The sequence below is a fragment of the Dermochelys coriacea genome, chromosome 12 (assembly GCF_009764565.3).
Source record: "Dermochelys coriacea isolate rDerCor1 chromosome 12, rDerCor1.pri.v4, whole genome shotgun sequence".
NCBI classification, from domain to species: Eukaryota; Metazoa; Chordata; order Testudines; family Dermochelyidae; genus Dermochelys; species Dermochelys coriacea.
Genome location: NC_050079.1, coordinates 10,928,365 through 10,949,404, shown reverse-complemented (window position 1 = coordinate 10,949,404; position 21,040 = coordinate 10,928,365). Strand labels below are relative to the sequence as shown.

The window sequence follows — 21,040 nt, the reverse complement described above, 5'->3', positions numbered from 1 at the left end:
CTTCTGGGTATTGCCAAATATGAATTCTACCAACAAGTTTATTGACTTTTTTTAAAGCCTTTCCCATAGATCATGAACTTCAATCGTTGCAGTCTTCTCTTCGATCAAACTGCAATTTATACAGCCCCATGTATTGTAGGATTCTTAATGTTAAAATAAACTTCCCAGTCTATAGTAGAATTGTAGCTTGCAGAATATGTAATGTTACTTTCTTATCTTTGTACTTCCTTCTTTATAGATGGAATTCATGTGTATTCTAGTACCACACAAGTTTTCAGAGAAGTTTTTGAAAAGATTTGCAAAGTCTTAATATTGATGTTAGTAATAAACTGGTGAAAATTGTGAATCACAATTCTCCATGCAATCACAAAAGTCTCCATGCATACAGAAGTTATCCACATATAATTCAGTATTACAGCTCGAACTGTTTGGAGTGAAGCTGTTCTAGCTTATCCTGTAGTGACCTTCCGTCTTTAGCCTTCCAGCTTTAGTTTAACTTACGCATGCACTGACCTTTGCTATGGAAACGATACAGAAACACAAAAACAACTTGGCTGAGTTTCCTCAACAAATCAGTGGGTGGTGTATCACACTATACTGTTACCAGAGGAGGGTTTTTAGAGGTCAGTAGTGACAATGTGCAGTAACTTGTTCATTATTTACAACACACTGCTCATTACCCTGGGGAAGGGGGTATATGGAAATTTATTATAACAAGCTTGCTTCTCTACTATGAATATATATATGCTTATAAAGATATATAACTAGAACAGATGCTGACAAATTTTTTTTTTAATACCACCCTGTGTAATATTACACTTAAATCTCCCCTTCACTCAACCACCAGTTTAATTTACTGTCTCTTTGTAATGGACATGTGGTTGAGTCTTGGGCAGGCTCATTGGTATTAATGTCAGTAGTTTAATATAACTGAGACTTCATCATGGTGACTGTACTGCACTTACTAGTATGTTGTATAAAGCTTTGTCTACCGAATATGTCAGTATTAAATTTAACAATGTGTCGTTATTTGTTTGTTTTCCTCCTGACTGCTTTTTTGGAGAAGGGTAAATAAAATAAATTCATTAATATTTAGTTACAAGTTTGGGGCTGTTAAGCAACATTACTGTACATAAGTGTATTTGCTTTAGCTTTCAAAAACTTTTCAGAACCCATTGTGACAGAACAGGAGATTATTGCTCAGCTACTTGTGAAATTTTTAGGGAAGTAAAATTGATTTTTTTTTTTTTTTTTACTAGAATAAAGAACCCACTTTTTCATTCAGAGACATGTATTTTTTTCCTTCAGAAGTTGTGGTGGTGACATTTTAGTGCTGAATTGATGACTCTGAATAGTGAAGTCCTCTGTGTTCACAGAGCAGGTGTCACAGGAATAGTGGCAGTGCACACTCTGAATAGTGCCTCACCTTTGAGCTGATGGGGACTACAGTCCCCTTCCTAGGAGTTAAAAAGGGTAATTAATATTATTTGATCATTAATCCTTGGTATGGAGCGCATGTGGAAGGAGTCCAGCCTTCTTCCTTATAATACAAAAAGTGTTGCATTTGTAGTAAGGCATTGCATTACAGAGCATTTTTCTACTGTAAGCAAACAGTTGAACACAACTGCAGTTAATGAAATGGAGTGCTCCAGACCCCAGGCAAATTGACTGCATATCCCAGTTGTTTCCTGTTCTCTGCAGATAGTATGGGATGGACTGTCTTCAACTATTTGTTTGTATTGTGGCCAACAAAATGAGGCCACTTAGCACTACTGTAATATAAGTAAACTGTATCATAATGCATATACACAAACGAAGATACTACCACTGCTACGACCATTGAAGGCACCTTCAACTTTGTCACTGCCTGATGTTCGAGTGCCCCACTTTGCAACCTTAACTTGCTTTAAAACAAACTGTCAAAATTTGAGTTAAGGTTGAAAGTAAAAATCAGTAACCTCAGTGTAACCACATTTGAATTTTTTTGATTTTGGTTTTTTTTGTGGGGGGGATAATTAGATGGTTGTTTTAACTGTTTTTGTACCTTTTAAGTGTACACATTTCCATAGCCTAACATGTTTATATGCCTTAAAAAGAAATCCAAACAACCTCAACTCTGCTCTATAATACCATGCAATAACCATACATTTATGATTAAGGCATTTTAGTCTTTGTGAATCCAAATTAGCATTTCATGGTGTTACTCCAGGACAGAATTAAAGTTGTTTGGGTGCCTTAAATTTGCATTTCTTTACCTTCTTCTTCGAGTAGTGTTCCTGTAGGTGGTCTACACCCCCTGCATCTTTGATCGGACATTTCTCATAGCAGCGTCCATTTGGCCCGCACATGCATGTTAGTTAATCTCATGCCCTGTGCCATTGTTTAGCGCTGCACAGCTGAACTACCCTTAGTTCCTTCTCAACCACCTCGGCCTGAGATGAAGCTCTGGCAGTTGTCCTGTTGAGATTTTCTCAACTTTATCCTCATTTCTTTTTAACAGTTAGTCATATTACTATCAGTTTCATTAGTTAGTAATAGTATAGCTGCTGCTTTGAAATTTTTTTTCAGTTCACCAAAAGAAGGAAGGAAAAGCCCCAGGTAAAGATGAACTGACAATCGAAATGAGAGCTGGAGGCCCAGACCTTTGGGAAACCCTTGCTCAGAGGTTTAGCCGTTACTTGGAAATGCAGAAGATGCCATCTAGCTGGAAGGAGTCCAACACCGTCCTGCTGTACAGGAAGGGAGATTGTGAAGACCTATTGTTCACCGGTGGGTGGAGACCCGTTACGGATCTATGCAAACTCAACCAATTTGTAAGAATGCAGCATTTCAAAATGGTGACTCTAAACACAATAATTCTGGCCCTAGAGAAGGGAGATTGGCCCTCGACCTTCAGGATGCATATTTTCATATTACCATACACTGGCCACACAGAAGATTCCTGAGATTCACCCTAGGGAAACAACATTCCAATACAGACTACTACCTTTCAGCCTATTCTCTGCTCAGAGGATCTTCTCCAAAGTTCTTGCTGTCATTGCAGCTCACTTCCGCAGACACAGAGTAATGATATTTCCATACTTAGACGACTGCCTCATAAGGGCACCAACATGGCAAGAAGCAATAAATGCCATCCAGAGCATGGTAACTCTTTTCATGAACCTAGGGTTGCAGATAAATGTGGAAAAGTCCACACTGGTTCCTGTACAAAAGTTGGAATTCATAGGAGCCCGTCTCAACTGTCTAACAGCAATAGCAACACTACCCCAACAACTTCCTCACTCTAGTCAATCTAATTTCAACAGTGATGGACAGCCCACAAACATCCACCAGAATGTGTTTACATCTCTTGGGGCATCTGTCAGCAACAAAATTAGTTGTCAAACATGCCAGACTCCACCTGAGATGCTTGCAGGCCTGGCTTTGAACAGTATATGTGCCACACAGACACGCTCTCAACAGACACCTCACAGTGCCACACAGTAAAAGACTTTCTAACATGATGGACACAACCAAAGAACGTCTGTTCAGGAGTCCCTTTCCAGCAAAGAACTCCCACCATGACAATCACAACAGATGCTTCCCTAATAGGGTAGAGGGCACAACTACTCAACAATACGGTCCAAGGCCGCTGGTCCTCAGCAGAGTCCAACCTGCACATAAACTTACTAAACTTACTGGAGCGAAGGGTAGTCTAAAATGCATGCAACACTTTCTCCCTCTAATCAAGAACAATGTCATCAAGATCCTTACAGACAGTAGAGCATGCATGTTTTACATAAGCGGCTCAGTGGGAGCATGATCAAACTCCAGGGCGGGATTGAGACACCACTTCCTATGCAACGCTTACCTCATTAAAATGGGAGGCACCACTGATGTATGCATTTTCTCCAACCCCACCCTTAAGCAGAGTCATTCACAAGATCAAACAGGACAAATCCATGGTCATTCTTATAGCACCTACATGACCAGACAAACATGGTTCCCATACCTGCTTCAGATTGCAGTGAAACCGCCTCGAACCCTTTCCTTGGTACCTCACCTTCTGTATCAAGATGTGGGATGCATTCATCATCCCAACCTCACAGTACTCCACCTCAAGGCCTGGTTACTTCATGGCTTACTGGGGTTGAGGAGGCCTGTTCTGAGAAAGTAAGATACATTACTGAACAGTCAGAGACCAAGTACAAGAAAGACATATATCCATAAGTGGAAATGATTCTGCATCTGGTGCCAAGATAAACCTCTTTTACCACAATCTTCTCCCCTACCGAGGATCCTGGACTATATACTAGGGCTTAAAAAATTGGGGCTATCCACAAGCTCCATCAGAGTACACTTGGCTGCCCTTAACTCCTTTCACAACAAGGTGGATGAGGGTCACCGTATTGGCTCACCCAACGATTAAATGCTTAAAGCCATTGAAAACACTTATTCCACAATAAAAAACCCTATACCCATGTGGGACCTCAACCTTGTTCTACGTGGACTCATCAGAAAGCTGTTTGAACCCCTTTCAACCTGCTCTTTTTTTTTTTTTTTTTTTTTTTTTGTGGCACTTATCCATGAAGGTGGCTTTCCTCAATGCCATCCCGTCTGCCAGACAAGTTGGAGAATTAGGTGCCCTAATGGAACACCCACTTTATCTTTAAAGAATGTTGTATAAGGTAACCCTACGACCACATCCCAAGTTCCTCCCCAGTCACCTCCCCCTTTCATTTGAACCAACCCATTTTCTTACCTGTGTTTTATCCAAAGCCACATGCAGATGGGAGGGAGGCAGGCCTCACTCCACACATTGGATGTTCACAGAGCATTAGCTTTCTACACTGAAAGAACAAAAACTTTTAGAAAATCACTGAGACTGTTTCCATAACAGAGCACTCAATGGGTCAAACCATCTCAAAAGAAAGACTATCCAAATAGATATCAGGATGTATCCGTTTATGCTACCAAAAACCACAATCTACAACCTCCAGTGGGAGTTCACGCACACTCCACCACAGCACAGGCAACATCCATGGCCTTTCTCAACAATGTCCCTATCACTGATATTTGCAGAGCAGCAGCCTGGACATCAGTCCATACATTTACTAAACACTATTCTCTAGAGCAACAATCTGCATCAGGTGTGCACTTTGGGCTCACAGTGTTATCCACCGTCAATAACGCAACTCTTAATCCCTCCCTTCCACTGGGGGGCACTGCTCAATAATCATCTAAAGTGGAGCACCCACAGGGACACTCCTCGAAGAAGATTTACCCTGTGCAGTAACTGAGGTTCTTCAAAATGGTTATCACTGTGGATGCTCCACTACTTTCTCTCCTCACCTCTACTTCAGAGTTTTGATATAGATTCTCTGGGGTAGAGAAAGAATGGGGACAGTTGGCTGCACACCGCTATGTAATCTTTTGGAATGGTCTGAGATTGCTACCAGACGTGCGCAGCCCAACCCAACCCAACCGGGCACTGCTACCACAAATCTCTGATTACAAGCATAGGGTGTCAAGACACTTGAAGTAGAGCACCCACATGAACAACCGTCTCAAAGAACCTCAGTTACTGCACAAGGTGACAGTCCTGTGTCACCTTATAGACTAACAGATGTATTGGAGCATAAGCTTTCATGCATCCGATGAAATGCTTATGCTCCAATACGTCTGTTAGTCTATAATGTGCCGCAGGACTCTCTGCTGCTTTTACAGAGCCAGACTAACATGGCTACCCTTCTGATACTTTGCACAAGGTGAGTAACCTTCTCTTTCCTCCCATGGAAATTGCCATTTTCCTGTAGCCAGTTACACAGCACTTTGTCTCCCTTCCAGACATGCTTGCAACTGTCTCTTGCACTGTTTTCCCCACAAAGGGAAATTAAATTTACAGTACATGCTTCCAGAACTGTTCCACACAACAGGTAGCAGCCAACCTCCCTTTCTTCCCTCATTTGTGCACGAAGCCTAACTTTTCCCTATGGCGGACTCCTACCAAAACACGCGCCAGAATGCTTGCCAGCTACTTTTCTACTTCACAGCAGTAGTGATTGCTGGCAGAGGATGACCAGGCATACATACTCCCATTACAAGGAAGCACTGAGGCATTTGAAAACCAAGAAAGAAACCTATTGAATTCTTCATACAAAAGCTAATGGGTTTACAAAATCAGACTGTCTTATTAAATGTCAATTCTGTAAACATGAAAGTTCTCCAGGCACCATATTTTGTCAATATGAATGATGGCCTCATAATTGATGAAACTGATAAGTACTCTGAGATAAAAGATGTAATATAACTGCAGTTCAATTTGAGAACTGGAAATCCAATGGAATTTGTATATAGGTACAAGGTCCTGTTTCTGCCATATTGCTAAATGGAGGGGAAGCTATAGCTAAATGAAAGGATTTTTTGTTGGATGTGTGAATGGTGTAGAGAAAAGCTGAGAACTGCCATAAGGATTAAAATTTGTTTGAGGTAGTGCAATGGTATAATTTCTCCAAATTTTATGGTCACTTTTTAATTTAAACTGGTTTCAGAGTAGTAGCCGTGTTAGTCTGTATCCGCAAAAAGAGGAGGAGTGCTTGTGGCGTTTTAGAGACTAACAAATTTATTTGAGCATAAGCTTTCATGAGCTACAGCTCACTTCATCTGTATTTTTCACTGCATGCATCCGATGAAATGAGCTGTAGCTCATGAAAGCTTATGCTCAAATAAATTTGTTAGTTTCTAAGGTGCCACAAGTACTCCTTTTTTCTTTTTAATTTAAACTGTTCAGGTTTAGAGTCCATTTATTTATTTATTTATTTTAAAGTATGGCTAACTCTTTGAATTCAGGTTCCTAATTTTTTCAGGCACTACAACAAAAGGATGGGGTTGATCCTTGTGGTTACCTTTTCAAAACACAGGTTTTGCTTATTACTGATATAAAGCGGTAAATTTAATCTTTGGAGAAAACACTTTTTTTTCTAAAAAATGTGGCAACCATATGCAACAATTAGTTTTAAATTCAAAATTATTAGCTGTTGTAGTTGCAAATAGAAAAAAAGATACACAGGAAGAATTTACTACTTTAAATGTTTTCTATGTTTGAAAACATACAATTGCCAACTTCACAGTTAAATCTTCTACGCATATGTTTACTAATACATGTTGTAAAATTAGATGAAAATAAACCTGGTTATAATATTGAATCAATTTTTTAAAAATGAAATGCTAAGAACAGTGTCTCTGGTATAGAAGTTACATAGGAAAAATGATAAAATTCTGACTTGGAATAGCTTCAATTATCTGAAATATTTAACTATGAAAATGATTGATTTTGCATTTTCTGCTATGAAAGTAATAGGTTAATTTTGATAATACTAATTCATAAGTAGGGAGAATTTTATTTGCTTTTAAAAATTCAAAAGTTGTAGAAACTCACTAATAAACTATTAAACTGAAGAAACTCCAAAATCATAATTTGCTTAATATTTTTCTAAGAAAAGTCAAAATGAATTAAGGAGCTTTAAATCCTCCCATTCATTCTAAGGTCTAGATGGGAACACTCCAGAAAATTAATCTGGATTAACCAAAGGTGTGAATTTAAAGTGGATTATTTACACACACGGGTTTAATGTGGTTTATGCTCTTATTCAGAATTGCAGAGGCCTTAATTTGTCTTAGTGTATTTCTAAGGCTAATTTAATTCTGAATAAGAATGTCCATGTGGGGGTTTAATGCAATTTGGCTAATCCACTTTAAATTCACACTTTTGGTTAATTTGGATTAATTTTCTAAGTGTGTCAATGTAGACAAGCCCTAACAAACTTCTTTGTAATATTTGTTCTCCTAATCTGTCCTGAAGGACAAGCAATCTACACATGGTTTGCTGCTTGTAGAATCGTTTGTGATGCCGCATCAGAGGCTGAAAAAGTTTCAAGGTCTGTCAAGAAATATTAATAGCTTTAATATTTTTCCTTTTATAATTCTGTATGTTTATATATACAAATAAAAATGTAATTTGACTCAAAAATACGAACACCATAAAATCCAGTTAAAGCTTTAGAATTGTATCTATTTTTTTTATCAGCTCATAGGCTACAGTGAGAAGCCAGTAAATCTACAGATGTTCATTGGAACAGCAGATGATCGCTACTTACGACCTCATGCATTCTACCAGGTGCACCGAATCACTGGGAAAACGGTTGCTACTGCTAGCCAAGAGATAATAATTGCCAGCACAAAAGTACTGGAAATTCCACTTCTTCCTGAAAATAATATGTCAGCCAGGTGTGTAGCAGCATTTCTCCCAAACTAGCAAGTTAATCATTTGTGTGTTCCTTTAAAAGCAATACAAGGTTGAAAAAAAAATTTTTTTAAGGTAACTTGACACAGCCCTAATTGCTTTGATTTTTAATTGTGCACTGTATGTAGTGTCCGAGGGTTTTTCCTGCCAGCAAGCTTTTTAAAAAAAAAAAAAAAGTTTTGCTACTACCTGTAGTTGGATTATTATCCCAACTTTTCTTCAGACCTTTGTGCAAAATCTGAAATGGAATGATTATGTATTATTTTAATGAACAAAGGGGGAACCTGTTAGCCCATCTAAAATGCTACACGATACTACTTAAAAGCCAAGCGAGCACCATAAATTGTTTCGCACATGAATCAAGTTCAGCGTATATACTGATTTGGCTAAACATGCATATAATTTTTCAGTAGGAGTAAGAATACTTTTTTTAATGCTGGGGTTTTTAGAAGAAAAATGGGGACTACCATATAATGCAACAACAGACTTTATTTAGTTATGGGGTTTAATGTGTCTAACTTTATTTTAATTTTTCCATAAAATCCCTTCTGTAGTTGTTGTCCCAGTGCAGTGCAGTATCTCTCACCCTATTATTTAGTTGACTATATAACCGTTGTCCCAAATAAACAATAATTGCTATTTTGGAATCTCGGAAAGTTTTGTTAGGCCAGTTGGTTGCAGGTTTGGTCATTTTATGACACTGTTTCCCATTCAGAATTGTACATGGTTGTCACTTCTGAATGACTTGTTTCAAAACTGTCATCAGGAAGACAATATTGTAATACAAATAGTTGATCTTCTACTTTTTAAAAAGTCACATCCCCGTTCCTTTTAAGTTCCCAAAATGTCTCTTTACAGCTGAAATCCATAGTTTCCTTTTTTGCCCTAATTTAAAGCAATATAGTAGCAGCTATCTAAGTTAGTGGCACAGAGCAAAATTAAGAGTTACTTTTAGTTCTAATTTAACAAGAGTTAAACTGAGACCCTTTGGATATGTTTGATCATTTAGTAATATTTGACTTCTTTTCCTCCATCTGTCTTCTAATCCTTCTCCCTTTATCTTCCAGTATTGATTGTGCAGGTATTTTGAAACTCCGCAATTCAGATATAGAGCTCCGTAAAGGAGAGACAGATATTGGAAGAAAGAATACCAGAGTGCGACTTGTGTTTCGTGTTCATATCCCACAGACTAATGGAAAAGTGTTGTCTCTACAGATTGCTTCCATACCTGTTGAATGCTGTAAGTTTTGTAACAATTAGTCTCTTGCACACATTTAAAATCTCTTAATTACAGTTGCAATAGCTTTCATTTCCATATCTTGGTAGAATTTTTGGCAGAAGAATCCACTGGGATATTATGGCTGTGAAATTATTTTTGAAACTCTGCATTTACTGTAAAACCTGTCTATTACTAACTGAACATACTTGGAGAGTAGTTGGAACGTGATAGATTTAAATGTAAAATTAAACTATTAAAATGTCCTTAAAAGCTTTTCAGTATGTTAAATTGTGTTAATAAAGAAATTAACATTAAATAAGTGGAAGTTTATGAAGAGCAAAATTTGTACTTAATGCACTTTTTCATGTAAAAAGTAATAATCATGTTTCTACACAGGAGCAGCAGTATTCATTTTGGGTTTTATGTAACATAATACTTTATAATTTATATATTTAAAAGTCAAAGCATTTATTTTTGGAAAAAATGCTAATAAATGGTTTCAGTTGGCCGATTCTACATCCTTACTAGAGACTACGTAGCAGTGTTTCTAATTGAACAGTTCAAGTTCTTTGTGGTATTCATTTGTTAACTACAGGTATGGAAATGCCAGAATCGGTCATATAAAGAATCTTAAGTAGTTTTTGCTAATAATTATTTTGACCTTAAAATAATTCAGAAATACTTTAAACAGAGTTCACTAAACTGAAAAGTGAATCCAATATATGCAGTTAACCTTTTGCGAAGTTTCATGATTGCTTACTATATCAGCCTTAATTTAGTAATTTCTGTTTGACTCAAAATATGAAAGTAGTGAAACATTTTTTTTTTCCTTTTTCAACCCTTTTTAAAAAAAGCTCAGCGATCTGCTCAAGAACTTCCTCAGATAGAAAAATACAGCATCAACAGTTGTTCGGTAAATGGAGGCCATGAAATGGTTATGACTGGATCTAATTTTCTTCCAGAATCAAAAATTATATTTCTTGAAAAAGGACAAGGTAAGTTACCTTATTTAGTTTTGAAAAGAACTGCTGGAATTATGAATGTTTCAGTGGTAAATACATTAAAACCGTTACAACTTGCAATCTCAAACTTCAGTTTGATCTGTGTTCTGTGGGTTAGCTGCTATAAATGAAAATAGTACAGTTGCTGCCTCAGGAAGAAAATAACAAACCAACTGGTCCCTTACTGAAAACTTGGAACTGTAGAGAAAGTGCTGCTTATACATTGCATTCCCCTTCTTGTATTTTAGTAGAAAAAAAAATTTGTATGAAACATAACGGACTATTTGACGTCTGTTCCGGTTATTTGTTCACCATTTGAGTCGTGTTGCCTGTGACTTAATTGCTGCTTAGGAATTAGCTGTGATATCATGCTTTCAAGTGAGGAATTGTTGGGATTCCTTCAGAGACCTTTTCCATGCAGCTTATCCAGAACGCCTTGTCCAGTTCTGGGAAAATACTTCATCCAGTTTTCTGGGATCCAAAAAACTCAGTTTAATGCCAGATTTTGTCACTCAGATTCCTTGATCTGGCATACAACAAGCTATGCTGAATTGATCAGACTTAAACATAGCGGGTGGGTACAGGGCATGCCACACATCCAAGTTATGCAGAAAACGTCTTGCTTTATATATGTTTACACATTGAATTGCATCAAACCTTTTACTTTGCAGGAACCATTCCCTGTGTAGCATGCTCTGTCCATGCATTGTCCACGTTTAACCTAGTCTTTAGCTCATCCCTACGTTCTTAACTTTATTTTGTCCTTTGTTAGTAAATGGGTCCTTGGATGTTCTCCCTCTTATCTTAGCTGGCTCAGACATTCCATTTTTTTAGCCTCCTGACCTGTTTACTTATATTATTTAGCAGAAATGTTCTGTTTTCAGCCTAAAGATCCATTTACTACCCTAATTCTGTCCACCGAGAAATGAGGCCTCCCTCCATGTGTTAATTGCTCATGTCAGGTGAGACCTCCGCTACAGGAATAAACATCATGAACAATTTTGTGGTCATAGAAGTATGACAAACAATTAAGAGGTAGACAATAAAAAAATAAATTTTGTTAATCAAGAATGGTGTCTATAGAAAATATTTTTTCCCAAAGATTACTTAAGGCATCAATAGATCTTTAAAAATCTGGTTCATGTGGCTTATTTGTTAAAGTTAAGCATGTGCATTTGCATGCATATATTTGCTTGTGCATAAGTTGCATAGGTAAATACAATGCCAGATGTGTGCGCAAATCAGGTATTTGCAATATGTAAAGACCTAGATGCTGAAGTGGCCACCTGCTTGCGCACGCACACCCAAATTGTGCATGTATATTGGACATTTGCATGCATAAGGAGTCAAGCAAATGTATGAGTGCCTAAAAATATGGTCTTGTATTTATCATACATGTACAATCCTATTTATTCTTAAAGTTTCAACTTGTGTACAGAGTAATAAAGATGATACTCCTGGAATTCTGTGCCACTGCGTAGAATTCATGTCCCCTGCAGATTTTTTTCTTGGTTAAAAAATACATTCTGCTGGAGAGGCGCTGCAGTTGCATGTCACATGGGGTTGCTGTGGTACCAGAAGAGCGGGCAGTTGGCTCAGCCAGCCATGGATAGAGAAGGAGAGTGCCCTGCCCATGGGACCAGCTGGATGGATGGAGTAGGGCACATGGGGCTGCTGGGGGATTACATAGACTGGAGTTCAGAAAGGCTAGTGCGGGGGAGCAGACTGGGGCAGGAGCACAGAAGCTAGTGGGTTGACAGCATTGAGCTAGGAGCTGAATGGGATTGCAAATGCAGGAACACATAGTGATGGGGTGGCTGAATGGAGGAGGGGAGTGCAGGGATGGATGTGGGGAGAAGGGGTGGCTGAATGGGGGTGCAAGGACACATGGGGCGGGGCAGATATGCCTGACTGAATGAGGGAGGCTAAGGGGTCAGCCAGGGTCTGCATGAGGGAGGCTCCCTAACAGTCCCTCCCCACTCACCCCCAAAAAACCTGTTACATACTTCTCCCACCCATGCCCAACAACCTTGCAGGTTATACCCAGGCTCCTTCCCAGCAATTACTTCCCTCTCCCTCAGCTCTTCCATTACCCCAACTCACCCACGCCTTTGCACTGCTTCTGAGGGGTGCAGGAAATATGTTTCTGTATTGTAGTTTAAAATGAATTACTCAGAGTTCTGTATTAATATGCCTAGTAAGGAATCTATTTGTTAAAAACAGTCAGGAAATCTTTTTTGTTGTCCGTATTGTTACGGACCTACTTGCTGACTAGTATTTTGAAATTAATTACCAAAATAATTGAAACAGGTGTGATTATATTGTTTTGACCAAACATATGCATAATTTTAAAATATTTTGTGCAAAACTTTTAATTTTTTGGCACAGAATTCCCCCAGAAGTAAGTTGAGAACTGAAGGGCCAAATTTCTTGTCTTATGTTGTTAGTCCATTCAAAGTGCTTACATTACAAATATTAATCAATTTAATATACTTTTTATTAAAGGCATTTACTGTTTATCTTCACAAAACTCTAGTGCATTCATCTATTTTAGAAAAACTTCAAATTGCTCTCATAAAATATATAATAGTAACAAATTAACCTACAGTAGCTAGCAGATTTTGTTAAGTTTGATAGTGGGAAATTTTGGAGGCCCTACTTCCTATAGGGTTAGGTAAGCAGATTTGACTGAATATAGTATATTCAGATGTATATTATTGAAGTAAATACCTGAAATGAAAACTGCAGTTTAAAATTTATCTAAAGAAAACAAGTTTCTGTTCTTGTTCTTGTTTTAGTCCTGAAGCAGTTGTGTGTTTGGCATAATTGTAGAAGCTTTTTAGGAGGCTTATTTAGTTTTGCAAAACTTTTCTGTTCTTTGGTTTGAGCTTTATCCTGTGTTCTTTAATTCAAGGGAGGTTCAAGAGTCCTGGATAACTTGTCTTTATATTAGGGAGCTATCTTGCTGTACCTTCCTGGCTACTTCTCCTCCTGTTGTCCCGTCCCCCCCAAAAGGGACTCCAACAACTTGAAAAATCATCAACTAAAAAGTAGCTTCAGATACCACATCTGATCCTGAGTCCCAATACTGTTTGTGGTTTTACAAACTGATTTTCTTACTTTTAAAAATCTGTCTTTCCACTCCTGCTGTCTTTGATACCCACACAAACATTCAGAATGACTGACTGAATAGTCACTGGATTAAGGAAAAAGAGTGAGAATTTCTCTAAGTTGATGCTTAGGGCACCTCACCAGGATGTGGGAGACCAGAGTTCAAGTCCCTGCTCCAATGACTACTCAATTACTTATACACAGTGAAACAGCTACAACAGGAGAGAGAGAGAGACACCCACACCAGAATATCTCAGTCCAACAGCTAAGGTTCTCTTATGCAGTCTGGGAGACTCAAGTTAAAATCCCTGTTCCACATCAGGCAGTGGGGGGTTTGAACTCAGGCCTCCCATATTCCTGGGTAAGTGCCTTACTCAGTGGATTAAAAGTAATGGGGGGGGCACCACCATCTTGGGCATTCTGGACTGCTCCTTTGGATGGTTGCTCTTCATTCTTCAGTTAATATGCAACGAGAATCAGATGTTTTTTGTTCAGCTCAACCAAAACTGTTTGTGAATTTTGCAACCAATCAGGGCATAAGAACATAAACTAAATTCTGCCTTTCCACCAACATGGATTTTGTGCCTTGTCTTCAATAGGCTGTCCGGGGAAAGATGAAAAAACGAGCAGTTGTACAGGGCTTAAATTTTCTCTAAATGCCCTGTAAAATAAAGTATGTGATTCAAATCTGTGGTATCATACACAAAACCAAACTGATGACTCAAAAAGTATTTTAATATCAACAGACTTGTAGGGTGCTCCTTGACAAATCACCAATTAAGTTTCAATGGCCTTGGGTAGTCAACTTCATCCTGCATGTCATTAATTTCCAGTAAGCATCTAGCTTTGCTGTTGCTTAAATATTAAAGACCTGACAGGGACTTCATTAACTCACATGCCCTTCTCCTTGTTCAGCAGTTCCATATCTATAATATATAGATCACCTTTTACCAATTTTAATTTAAAAATACAGAATTAACTAATTTGGGGAATAATGAAATGACAGTATAATGTCAATATATTAAATAATCCTTCTGTTAACGACTGTACATCTGATGGTGTGACCAATTCTTCCTAATTTCCAGAACAATAAAATCGTTTCCCCCACCATTAGTGTAAAACTTTGTTTCGTTGGACAGACTTGCATCATTTTAATCTGAAACTTGCAATCAGTCTGACATAGGTCTAATTAAAAGATAAATCTCAACGTCTCAATCATGATCTTGTATTTTGCAAGATATTACCATTGAAATAAAGCTGTCGCAAGATATTGGTAGTTTCTTTTCAAAAGCTGATGTCTAAATACACTTTTTTATAATTACTGTCCTAACCAAGAAGTTGGTATCAGTGGTTGATCACATTAGTTAATTTTTACCTCAGCTATATAAACAAATCTTCTTTGTTACAGACAAAGCTGCTAAACACATAACATATCTGACATAGGACCACAAAAGCAAGGAAATATAATGCTAAATGTATACCTTCTACTAATCCACCCATAACACTTCACTACTACAACTAGCTATACCACAATCTTATTTCTGCTCCCTAAGGATGCCATCTTTCTGTCACCATCATCACCAGAAAATCCCCTCCCAGCACCAAATTACTAAATCAGACATCCACAACAATAGTGTTTTGAGGGAAGAGTTTGATTAGGTCGATAGTGGAAAGCTAGCATCCGTATGAATGCAAAGTGTGACTGGGCAAGGCCAGATGGCTATGGAAGAGTAGTGGGAGATAGATATATTAGCTCCAGGCCAAACAAATCCCTGGTACCAGGATAAGTGAAATGGCAGCTGCTCCAGGTCATTTAAGACACCTGGGGCCAATTAAGAACTTTCCAGAAGGCAGGGAGAAGGCTAGGTTGATTGGGACACCTGAAGCCAATCAGGGGCTGGCTGAAACTAGTTAAAAGCCTCCCAGATAGTCAGGTGGGAGTGCATGTCAGGAGCTGTGGGAAGAAGCTGTGCTGTTGGAGAGGCTGAGTAGTACACACTATATCAGGTACAAGGAAGGAGGTAAGGGTGAAGTGGAGCTTGAGGAAGTGAGGGCTGCTGTGGGGGGAAGTAGCCCAGGGAATTGTACATGTCATGTTGCTAAAAGGTCAGCTACCATAGCTGATACTATTAGGGTCCCTGGGCTGGAGCCCGGAGTAGAGGGTGGACCTGGGCTCTCCCCCTCCCCCCCCACCTTTGCCCCTGATTAATCACTGAGACTTGGAGACAACAGAGACTGTGCAAGGAAGGATAACTTCTCCTCACCTCCCTCGCTGGCTTATGATGAAAATGGCTCAGTAAAATGTGACCCTTGTCTCTAGAGAAAGAAGGGTTACGTGGAGGGTCACAGTGAGCCTCTGAGGCTAGTGAAATCCGCCAGGAAACGCGGGACCCACGGAGGCAAGGACAGAGCTTTGTCACAAAAGTTTAAAGTTGTGGTTCGTAGATAAGAACGAATGGGACCACTGTGATCATCTAGTCTTCTGCATAACACAGGGTATAGAACTTTCCCGAATTAATTACTGTTTGAACTAGAGTATATATTTTAAAAAAGAATCTAATCTTGATTTTAAAAATTGCCAGGGATAGTGGAATCCACCAGAAGCTCTACTTAATTGTTCCAGTGGTTAATTACACTCATTATTAAAAATGTTCACCTTCTTTCCAGTCTGAACTTGTCTAGCTTCAACTTCCAGCCACTGGATCTTGTTATACCTTTGTCTAAACTGAAGAGCCCATAACCAATTTCATGTTCCCCATCTAGATACAATTAAGAGTTGCAGCTAGCAAGGGATGTGAAGGGTAACGAGAAGGGTTTCTAAAGGTGTTAGCAACAAGAAGGAGGTCAGGGAAAGTGTGGAAACCTTATTGAATGGCGGAGACAACACAGTGACATATGATGTGGAAAAAACTGAAGTACTTAATGCTTCTTTTGCCTTGGTCTTCACAGACAAGGTCAGCTCCCAGACTGCTGCACTGGGCAGTATGGGGAGGGGGGTGAGCAGCCCTCAGTGGTGGAAAAAACAGGTTAAGGACTATTTAGGAAAGCTGGACGTGCACAAGTCCATGGGTCCAGATCCAGTGCATCCAAGGGTGCTGAGGGAGTTGGCTGATGTGATTGCAGAGCCATTGGTCATTATCTTTGAAAACTCGTGGTGATCGGGGGAGGTCCCGGACGACTAGAAAAAGGCAAATATAGTGCCCATATTTTAAAAAGGGAAGAGAGAATTTGGGGAACTACAGACCAGTCAGCCTCACTTCAGTCCCCAGCAAAATCATATCGCAGGTCCTCAAGGAATCCATTTTGAAGCACCGGGAGGAGAGGAAGGTGATCGGGAACAATCAACATGGATTCACCAAGGGCAAGTCATGCCTGACCAACCTGATTGCCTTCTATGATGAGATAATTGGCTCTATGGATATGGGGAAAGCTGTGGACGTGATATATCTTTACTTTAGCAAAGCTTTTCATATGGTATCCCATAGTATTCTTGCCAGCAAGTTAAAAAAGTAGGGATTGGATGAATGGACTATAAGGTGGATAGAAAGCTGGCTAGATTGTCGGGCTCAATGGGTAGTGATCAACAGCTCGATGTCTAGTTGGCAGCCGGTATCAAGCGGAGTGCCCCAGGAGTCGGTCCTGGAGCAGTTCTGTTCAACATCTTTATCAGTTATCTGGATGATGAGATTAATTGCACCCTCAGCAAGTTTGCAGATAACACTAAACTGGGGGGAGAAGTAGATACGCTGGAGGGTAGGGAAAGAGTCCAGAGTTACCTAGGCAAATTGGAGAATTGGGCCAAAAGAAATCTGATGAGGTTCAACAAGGACAAGCGCAGAGTCCTGTACGTAGGAAGGAAGAATCCCATGCACCGCTACAAGCTGGGGACCGACTGGCTAAGTGGCAGTTCTGCAGAAAAGGACCTTGGGATTACAGTGGACAAGAAGCTGGATATGAGTCAGCGGTGTGCCCTCGTTGCCAAGAAGGCCAACGGCATATTGGGCTGTATTAGTAGGAGCATTGCCAGCAGATCGAGGGAAGTGATTATTCCCCTCTATTTGGCACTGGTGAGGCCACACCTGGAGTACTGCATCCAGTTTTGGGTTCCCCTCACTGCAGAAGGGATGTGGACAAATTGTAGAGAGTCCAGGGAAGGGCAACAAAAATGATTAGGGGACTTATGAGGAGAGGCTGAGGGAACTGGGCTTGTTTAGTCTGCAGAAGAGAAGAGTGAGGGGGGATTTGATAGCAGCCTGATAGAAACCTGAAGGGGGGTTCCAAAGAGGATGGAGCTTGGCTGTTCTCAGTAGTGGCAGATGACAGAACAAGGAGCAATGGTCTCAAATTGCAATGGGGGAGGTCTAGGTTGGATATTAGGAAACACTATTTAATTACGAGGATGGTGAAGCACTGGGATGGGTTACCTAGAGAGGTGGTGGAACCTCCATCCTTAGAGGTTTTTAAGGCCCAGCTTAACAATGCCTTGGCTGAGATGATTTAGTTGGTTTTGGTTCTGCTTTGAGCAGGAGATTGCACTAGATGACCTCCTGAGGTATCTTCCAACCCTAATATTCTATGATACTCAGCCTGTGATCAAACTATCCCTTAACCTTCTATTTGCTAAACTAAATAGACTTGAAGAGCTCAGTCACAATAAGGCATGTTTTCTAATCCAGTAATCATTCTTGTTTCTCTTTGCTGAACCCTCACCACTTGGGTTTTAGCCCATGAAAGCTTATGCTCACATACATTTGTTAGTCTCTAAGGTGCTACAAGTACTCCTTTTCTTTTCACTTTATCAATGTTCTTCTTGAATTGTGGACACCAAAACTGGACATATTCTAGTAGCAGTTGTACCAGTGCCAAATACAGAGGTAATATAACCTCCCTATACCAGCAGAGATTCCCCTGTTTCTACATACCAGGATTGCATTAGCTCTTTTGACCACAGCCTCACATTGTGAGCTCGTATTCAGCTGATTACCCTCCAGCATTCCCAAATCATCTTCAGAGTCTCTGCTTCCCAGGATAGAGTGCCCCAGTCCTCTGGTCTACATTCTTTGTTCTTCTTCGAGTGATAGTCCCTGTGGTATTCCACTGATGGGTTAGAACCAATCTGGGGTAAACCCAGATCAGTCTTCACTGTCTAATTTAGATAAAACTATTAGGATTTTTTTAATATAGGATTAATTGATGTATATAGATAAGGATAGATTTTTAGTCAAAACTTCCTTTGGTTCTGAGATGGTTGATCCAAAGACTAATAAGGCAGGCTTTAAAACAGAGGTGGGCAAACTACGGCCCGCAGGCCACATCTGGCCTGCGGGACCCTCCTGCCCCTGAGCTGCTGGCCCATTCAGTTCAGGCCTCTGGTCTTGTTCTCGTGTAACAGGTGATCAGCAGACAGTGAGTTTCTCTTCAGGGTGCAGCGTCAAAAAGAATAGGTCCAGGGGGGAGAAGTTAGCTTCTCCTCTTTAAGTATTTCATAGGAATCCCACTTAACTTTGTCTAGCATGTTGTTTCAGAGTCCTTTGAAGCTCATAACGCTTCCCAAGACTGACTTTAATCACATCTCCTAAAGAGTTACAGACAATCCCACAATAACACGCACACACATTTGCATTTTTAAGACAATGAGATCCTAAGATACTTTACCTTAGTCACTAAGGTTTGTCCAGAAATTTCCATTTCTGTTAGTCTTCAAGAAAAGATCCAGGATCATCAGATCCAAAATCTCATTGTTGGTGTCTGCTTCTGTATCTACAGTCAACCCACAAGAAAGAGCTTTGTTGGAAAGTAGTAAAAATAAGTTGAGTCACATAGACTCTCAGACTTTAAGGCCAAAAAGGACCATCATGATCATCTAGTTTGACCTCCTGCACATTGCAGGCCATAGAACCTCTCCCACCCACTCCTGTAATAGAGCCATAACCTCTGGCTGAGTTACTGAAGTCCTCACATCATGATTTAAATAATTCAAGTTAGAGAATCCACCATTTATTCTAGTTTAAATCTGCAAGTGACCCGTGCCCGTGCTGCAGAGGAAGGCAAACACCCACCCCAGGTGACTATCCAGTCTAGTACATAAATATTTTAAAGGAAGTTAGAGATAAAATTAAGGGTTGGTTACTCTCTTCCTATCAGCTACAATATTACCTGTTTGAGTAAATATTCTTTATACTTGCAATAGTGAATACCAGAACCTCTTGACTTGTGTCATAAAGTGGAGGAATGGTATTTTTAAAAACAGTTAACTTCATCCACTTGGCAAGATTCCTACTCTAACTCTCTCCATCTGAAAATTAATACAAGTCTAAAGATCAAAAAATTATGACCTGCTTCTTAAACTACCATTTTCCTTAAACTGTTTTCTAATTCTCATTGCCCATCTGTAATGTAGTAGTTTTTCTTTTTTTATTGTCCTGCACCCTCAAGTGCATAAGGCGTCCACTGATTTCCACCATTTTCCAGTCTTGTGCTGATCTGTTCAGGTTCGAGTGTCAGACTACTACTTTTTCTATTCTACATAATATTCCTCTAGGATGGCCTCTTTCTTTTTCTAAGTGGCGTTGTCAACGTTATCACTTGCTGTGAAGTCGTTTTGGTAGTGTCCTTAAAGTATGTCCTAAATAGGTCCATCATATTTTTGCCATATTTGATGCTTTAGATTGGTTGCTGTACTCAGAATTTCTGATGTTTCAGGCATTTACTTTGGAATTAATTGATCTTCTCAATTGCTTTTGTAGATTTCCATGGCCGTGCTCCATAAAGGAGAACAGACATGATGCTGATGTTGAAAATTTATTTTTGTTAGTACCAGTCATGCTACTTTTTCCAAATATTTTTAAGTTAATGGAAGTTGTTTGCTGCTTTTGATATTTGTTACTTGAAATCTAGCAAGCTGAAAAGGAGTACTTGTGGCACCTTAGAGACTAACAAATTTATTTGAGCATAAGCTTTCATGAGCTACAGCTCACTTCATCGGATGCATTCCTACTGCACAGAAGGATCTGAGAATTCATCCGTTGAAGTGAGCTGTAGCTCACGAAAGCTTACACTCAAATACGTTTTAGTCTCTAAGGTGCCACAAGTACTCCTTTTCTTTTTGCGAATACAGACTAATACGGCTGCTACTCTGAAATCTAGCAAGCTGTCTCCATTGTTAAATATATCATTCCTAGATAGATAAAATGACTTCTAGTGTTTTTTTCATCTTCTCTAATGGATACTTTGGGACATTGATAGCCATATATTTTGTCTTCCTCTTGTTGATGACCAAACCAACGTGCTTTGCTGGATCTGCCAAAAAGCTGGGTCTTTTCTTCCATTAAGCAATATGTTGAACTAGGCAAAACAATGTCATAGGCGAAAAATAAAATTCCTTGGTTGCATTCTGTGGTTATTTCCCTTATGGCATAGTCAATGACA

At 39.4% G+C, this 21,040-nt stretch overlaps 1 protein-coding gene across 5 annotated transcripts in view; it reads left to right on the top strand.

Annotated features, from left to right (window-relative positions):
• Window positions 1–21,040, top strand: part of NFATC3 (nuclear factor of activated T cells 3) — a 128,343-nt gene that overhangs the window by 73,500 nt on the left and 33,803 nt on the right. For all 5 annotated transcript variants that reach the window (XM_038368021.2, XM_038368019.2, XM_038368022.2 and 2 more), the window contains exons 4-6: window positions 8,066–8,265; window positions 9,349–9,521; window positions 10,355–10,495. In XM_038368021.2, coding sequence (XP_038223949.1) covers window positions 8,066–8,265; window positions 9,349–9,521; window positions 10,355–10,495 — 514 coding nt within the window. The remainder of the gene's footprint in view (window positions 1–8,065; window positions 8,266–9,348; window positions 9,522–10,354; window positions 10,496–21,040) is intronic.